The sequence below is a fragment of the Aotus nancymaae genome, unplaced genomic scaffold, assembly GCF_030222135.1.
Source record: "Aotus nancymaae isolate 86718 unplaced genomic scaffold, 86718_ANA_hifiasm-v0.15.2.pri h1tg000029l, whole genome shotgun sequence".
In the NCBI taxonomy this organism is placed as follows: Eukaryota; Metazoa; Chordata; class Mammalia; order Primates; family Aotidae; genus Aotus; species Aotus nancymaae.
This window is the reverse complement of record NW_026988442.1, coordinates 16,021,899-16,028,397: the sequence shown is the minus strand read 5'-3', so window position 1 is coordinate 16,028,397 and position 6,499 is coordinate 16,021,899. Positions and strand designations below refer to the sequence as shown.

Below are 6,499 nucleotides of genomic sequence, written 5' to 3'. Positions count from 1 at the left end.
CAGAGAGGATGGCCCTTTATGGGAGGCAGAAATATAGATCAGGGTGTACGGGGCCTGAAAAATCGTATGGAGACCCACTGTTTGTAAACCAAGTCCTATTCCAGAGCCCTAGAGATAACAGATTGCTAAAGGAGACTGACAGAGAAAATTCGGGGAAGGATTCATGATGTTCCTCGCAGCAATTGCCTTTGACAAGAGACAGATATCTGGAGAAGGCTGAAGGATCACCTTTCACTGCATAGTCTATCATTTAATGAATTATCTTTCCAAAGAAAAGAAGTATTTGGTATTTGAAAGTATAAGGAAATGCTCAAGATATATATATTTTAAAGTATTTGCAATGGTATATACAAGATGACTTCAACTCTGGAAAAACACATACACATGGAAAAGACTCGCTGGGGAGATTTGCAGCAATAAAGCAAAGTGGCCTGAGATGAGTTGCTTGGTGCAATAAAAGCAGTGTGGTGTGTGCACTTTAGGTGGTCTAGGGATGAGTTTAGGTTTTACGTGCATGATGGCTTTTAATTTTAGTATTTTTGCATTTATTTTATGAAGATCTCCTTTCTTGGAAAATGACATAAGCTTTTCATTTGTGGAAACAATATAGTTTCCTTTTTAAATACAGTTGCTTTTAAAGTGAGTCAATTTAGTTATTTTATTTTATTATTTTTTTGAGGCAGAGTCTCTGTCACCTAGGCTGGAGTGCAGTGACATCATCTTGGCACACTGCAACCTCTGTCTCCTGGGTTCAAGTGATTCTCCCACTGCAGCTGAACCTCCCAAGTAGCTGAGACTACAGGTGCGCACCACCACGCCTGGCTTTTTTTTTTTTTTTTTTTTGTATTTTTAGTAGAGACGGGGTTTCACTATGTTGGTCAGGCTGGTCTTGAACTCCTAACCTCAGGTGATCTGTCTGCCTCGGCCTCCCAAAGTGCTGGGATTACTCAGGCACTCGGTCTGAGTCAATTTAAATAAAAATAAGTGAATAATGGGACAGGTGGTATGAGGATATGGGAACATATATAGAGGTTTTGGGCAAAGGCTGAAGTTGAGGATTGTTGTATTTTCTTTTCCACTAGGCTCTAATGTAGAAGGGTTACAGGAAGAGAGACTCCAATGTAGGTACTCTTCTTTCAGGAAGAGGAGGGACCATGCTGTTTCTCCGCTCAGCAACCCCCTACACGTCCTGGGGCCTGAATGCTTGCTGTCCCCCTCTCCTAGAATGTGCACCTGAGTTCCTCATCTTTGTTGATTGATCCTTCTCTTCATTCAGCTCACAGATCGCCTCCTCAGGGAGGCCTTACCTGGCCACCGTATTTAAAGTGGTCTCCTTCAGTGACCTTACTTCTCTTTTCCCTGTGTATTTCCTGTCTAGTGCTGATTACTCTGTAACTGACAGCCTGTGTTGGCATCTGTTTCCTCCACTAGTCTGTGAGTTCCTGGAGGGCTGGGACTTTCGTCTTGTTTGTGTTGTGCCTGGAGAGTCACCAAGGCCTGGACCACCCTGAGCTCCAATTATTTGTTGAATAAACATGTTCTAAGTTGGGATGTCTCCACTTTGGTTTTAGCCCTTCCCACAATGCTAACTTGTACCAGTAGCCAAGGTCAGAAAGAGAGAGACAGAGAGAGAGAGAGAGTGACAGAGAGAGAGAGAGAGAGACAGAGACAGAGACAGGAGAGAGGAGAGGTGCCAAGGAAGTATGGTTCGGCATCAAACACATTTATTTCACTTTTATTGAGTATACAAGAACAGAGAGCACACGCATACAGCACAGAGCACTGAGGTGGGGGAGCATGGGGACGAGAGAGGAGAGAAGGGTGTGAGTAAAAAGGAACAGGACAGCATCGCAATTGGTTGTTAAGGTGCTTTTGAAAAAAAAAAAGTATATCGAGTGATGTTGCTCATGCAATTTCAGGCCAGTCTTGGAATGTGCTTATAGGATTCAAAAACTGAAACAGGTCCTGACACTTCCTATACCCTCGGATGGAAAAGATCCAGAGAAAACAATATAAGAGAAAATGAAGACCCGTGAGATGGCAGAGTAGAAAGAGACCCTGGAGAGCATCTGGTTCTCTTTGCTTATTTTGCAAGTCGGGAAACTGAGGCCCAAGAGGGAGAACGGGGATAGCCTGATGTCACATGGTGAGTTAGGAGCTAAGCCAGGATGGTCATGCAGAACTCCCAACCGTCCTCCAGGACTTTTTCCACTATGCTACATGATCTCCTGGGTGGAGATGCAGCACAGAGGATGAGAAAAAAAAAGAGAAAAGTAGGTTGAAGACAGACAAGACAAACATCTCTATTCTCTACAAAGAGGAGGATGGGGAGGAAACAGTGCCCTAGATTCTAGCTTTGCAGGTCCCCTCCTCCCTAGTGGCACTGCCTGTGTCTCCATAGAAGGAAGGTCAGAGCATCCATGGGATGGCCATCTCCCAAAACCCAGGTGGCCCACAAGCTCCGCAAGCTAAGCCTCATCACCTCATCCCGGCCCTGAAGGCAGGTGCACAATTCAGAACAAGGATCCTCCCTCTGAGGTGTGTCCAGTGTGCTCAGGACTCCTGGTTCCTGCAAAGATGAGTTCCTGGACCAAAGTTGGCCCAAAGAGGATGGAGCCACCACTCCAGCTCTCGACCCAGAAAGAGAGAGAGTTCTCAAGTTAAGAAGGGCAGGAAGAAGGTTCTGTGGCTTTCCCACCAGGACTGCAGAAAGAACCCGGTGTATGGAAAGTGTGCTGCTGCACGCAGGGGGGTTGGAGTGGGCCCACCGGCCCACATCACGGGGAATGCAGCTGATTCTGTTGCCCCACTGAACTTCCCACTTGCCCAGAGAAGCAAATACTGTTCTGATTTCCTGCCCTGCCTCAGGCTAGCACCAGCTAAGCAGCTAAGGTGTATGTCATCGCTGACAAGCCAGCCAAGGGGGCACATCTGGGCCACCTGGGAGTATCCCTAGGCAATGCCCAATAGGTTGGCCAGAGTGGGGAGATGCTCTCAGATGGGCCAGCCATGGTTGAAATATAAAGCTGGCTCGGGTGGCTTCTCAGGCTCCGCCCTCCCCTTCTACCTTCTCCTTCAGCCTGAGAATAGTCCCTGGCACAAGCAGGTAATCAGTAAATACTTGTGGAATAACTTTATTAACTGCTTGAGAAGGAGGCCTGGGAGGTAAATGGAACTGAGAAATTAGCAGTGCAGTGGGACATTTTCCCCTATCAAGGAGCACTTGCTGAGCTCAGAGAAGTAGCTTGTGACAGGCAGGCTTGAGGAAGCCCACATGTGGCAGAAGGCAATGCCCAGCTTGTGACGGGAGCTTCTTGAAGAGCTCCTGTGGTCTTGGGGCAATTTCTGGGCACAAGCCCAGAGCTCAGACGTTGACTGAGAGGGAGGTCTCTAAAGCCAAGGTCTGATGCAGAGCTGGAGCCTTTGAGCAGCACCGCCTGTCTCGCTCAGCTTTGTCCTGGGACGGGGAGCCCTTTGCAAATACAGTTTTGGATCTCAGGGTCTGCCCCATGCAGCCTCCTTACCATGGCTACTTTGGCCCCAGAAGAAGAAATGATTCAGAACAAATGATTCAGAGGGGGTGGAGGAAAAGACTGAGCTGAGAATTTTTAGACAGGTTCAAACCACCATCTTCTACTATGGCTGGGAGACCACCTCCCTTTGGATATATATGGAGTTGGTTATTACAATGGGGTCAGGGAAGGGCAGGATGTGGAAAAAAACAAAAAAAAAAAAAAAAAGAGAGAGAGAGAGAGAGAAAGAGAAGACTGAAAACCAAGGCAAGCCCCATAGGGAGGTAGGAGGACTAAGCCAGGAACCTCTACTGTGGGAACTCCAGCAGCAGAGTCCCAAACTGGGGACCCCGTGCCTGAACACAGACCAGGCCCTGACTGCTACTACCTGGGGGGCAGGGAGAAGGCATCTCGGACTGGCATTTTGGGAACATCTGTGTTGCATCTTTCTTGCCAAACCTCCACCTCTCCATTATGGGGCCCCACCCCTCCCCACCAATCAACCAATTACAAACACCACACACAGTATTACTACACTGAACCCATCAGCCCCTACTGTGAGCCAAGCCACACCCAGAGTCCAGGTCTCCTTAGCTGGGCCAGTTCAGTGAGATCTAGGAACCTCAGGATACATCAATCACAGTCAGATAATTACAATGTTAGAATGTCAGCTTCATACTTACCAGCACTGTTTATTTTAATATTTGTTTCCCGTTATATGTAATATACATAACTTAAAAGCACATTCGTACAAATCTCCTACAAGCTGCACCTTCATCATGAGAAACCATAAACACACAATGTCTACTTCCCTTCCTGTGGCTTCGTTTTCTGTACTTGCTTTCTTTCCTTTTTCTCATTTCAAAGGAGAGTCATCTGCAGTGGCCCTCAGCAGGACCAGGACACAGAGGGTGAGGCATGTGGGGTAGGGGAAGGGGGAGGAAGAAGCTGAGACAGAAAATGACAGCAAGACATTGAGAGTTGAGGGTGAGGGGAGGTGGGAGAGAGGAAGGTGGATTTTGCAGCCCAGTGTCAAGATCCAGAAAGTAAGAATCCAGTGTTCCTCCTCTTTCTTTCCAAGTGGGGAATTTTCTTTCTTTCTTTCTCAGAAAATGGTTGGCTGTGCGTGTCTTGCTGCTGCGACTTCTCTTGCTTTGCTGCGTGAGTGTTTTCCTTTGCATTAGAGTGGGCAACAGAGATGCTGGAGAAGAACAAATGGAATCACTCGTCTGCTAACTGCAACGTGCAGAACCAGGGTGGGAGGGACTTCTACGATCATCGTGGTCTGGCTTGCTTTTGTTATTTCGCAGGGGAAAAGGGGTGAGCAAGGGATTATGATTATTATAATTTTTTTTCCTGGAAAAAAAAAAAAAATCCCACCAGTTCTTCAATTTGTCTGCAAAGGAAATGTAGGTGTTCAGATGTTGGTTGTTGCTGTCGGCCAACTGCTCTGCCAGCCCCAGCAGCAGTGCAAGGACGTGGTGTTTCCTGTATATATATCTATATCTCTATATATCTATATATATATGCTTTTCCCTTCCCAGTCTCTCGTCAGTGACAGTACGTCGCAGCTGGGACGTCGGTGTTGCGTCGGAGAATCCAGAATGAAGGCCCCTTCTTAATGGTTCTCTGGCTTGGGTTGGAGCAGAAATGCCAGGATCTCTTCACAGAGGTCAGGATTCCTGGAAGCCAGAGGTATGGGGTAGAAAGAAGGGTAAAGGAAGGAAGAGGACAAGAAACATTAGTAACTTCTGTCACTCGTTTTTAAATATATGGCAAGAGGTTGTTTTTGCTACCCTTTACCGTATGCCCTTTATTGTGACTCAGCAAGGTAGGGTGACTTGCGCCTGTAATCCCAGCTACTTGGGAGGCTGAGGTGGGAGGATTTCTTGAGGTGAGAATTTGAGGCTGTAATGTGTAATGATCATGCCTGTGAATAGCCACTGCACTCCAAGGCCATACAGCATGTGTGTGGCAGCAGAGAACTGAACTCACATCTGTCAGACTCCAGAGCCCATGTGTGTTTGCTCACTTGTTTCCAGGGAGGTGATGTACTTTGCCCTGAAAATGTGTTAAATGTCCTTTAACACTGAGAAGCTAAGACCATCATCATTTCACTTTTTCTTCCTATCTTTTATCAGTTTTAAGAAATGTTTAGTCATGATTGCAGATGTTCATTTTTCATTTGTTTTTCCTTTTTGTTGTCTGTGGGCCTGCTGTATCCTGGAGATTAAACCACAGACAGCCATGTTTAAATAAAGAAATGGAGCCTGGCTTCCAGGTTTGGCTCCAAAACTCAGTGTTTAAGGGAGCAGGCTCTGAAACCAGACTCCCTGAGTTCAAATCCCACTCTGTTGACCTGCCAGCTCTGTAATCTTGGGTGAGTTACTTAACTTCCTTTACTTAAAAAAATTTTTTAAGAGATGAGTCTTACTATGTTGCTCAGGCTGGAGTGCAGGGCTATTCACAGGCATAATCAATGCACATTACCACTTTGAATTACTGGCCTCAAGTGATCCTTCTGCCTCAGCTTCCCAAGTAGCTGGGATTACAAGTGCATGCCACAGTGCCTGGCAAGTTTCTTAACTTCTTTAAGCCTCAATTGCTTCCTCTGTAAAATGGGTCCTGCCTCCTATTACAGGGAGGAATCAAAGCAAGGGCCATATAGTAAGTGCTGAATAAATACTGGCTGCTCTTATCATTACGATGGTTGCTGTTGCTAATTTAACCACACACTACTCTGATCTTCTTGGGGGCAAGGGCTGTCTTTTGACTCTTGTCTTTTCAGTGTCCAACACTGTGCCTGGCACATAACAACTACTCAAAACCATTTAACACATGAAATATCATTTCTGCTGCTTGCATACAGTCAAGTGCTAATGGAATAGCAGAAAACAGATCTTTCTTGGCTAATTTGACAGATAGGAAAACTGAGACCTAGGGACTTCACTGGCTTAGCAAGTTGGCAAAACCAAGACTAGAGCCCA

The 6,499-nt window shown here is 46.3% G+C and overlaps 1 protein-coding gene across 30 annotated transcripts in view; it reads right to left on the bottom strand.

Annotated features, from left to right (window-relative positions):
- Positions 1-1,702: 1,702 nt before the first annotated feature.
- EPB41L1 (erythrocyte membrane protein band 4.1 like 1) overlaps positions 1,703-6,499 on the bottom strand; it is a 143,070-nt gene continuing 138,273 nt past the window's right edge. For all 30 annotated transcript variants that reach the window (XM_064382363.1, XM_064382364.1, XM_064382370.1 and 27 more), the window contains one exon: positions 1,703-5,194. In XM_064382363.1, coding sequence (XP_064238433.1) covers positions 5,186-5,194 — 9 coding nt within the window. In that variant the 3' untranslated portion in view covers positions 1,703-5,185. The remainder of the gene's footprint in view (positions 5,195-6,499) is intronic.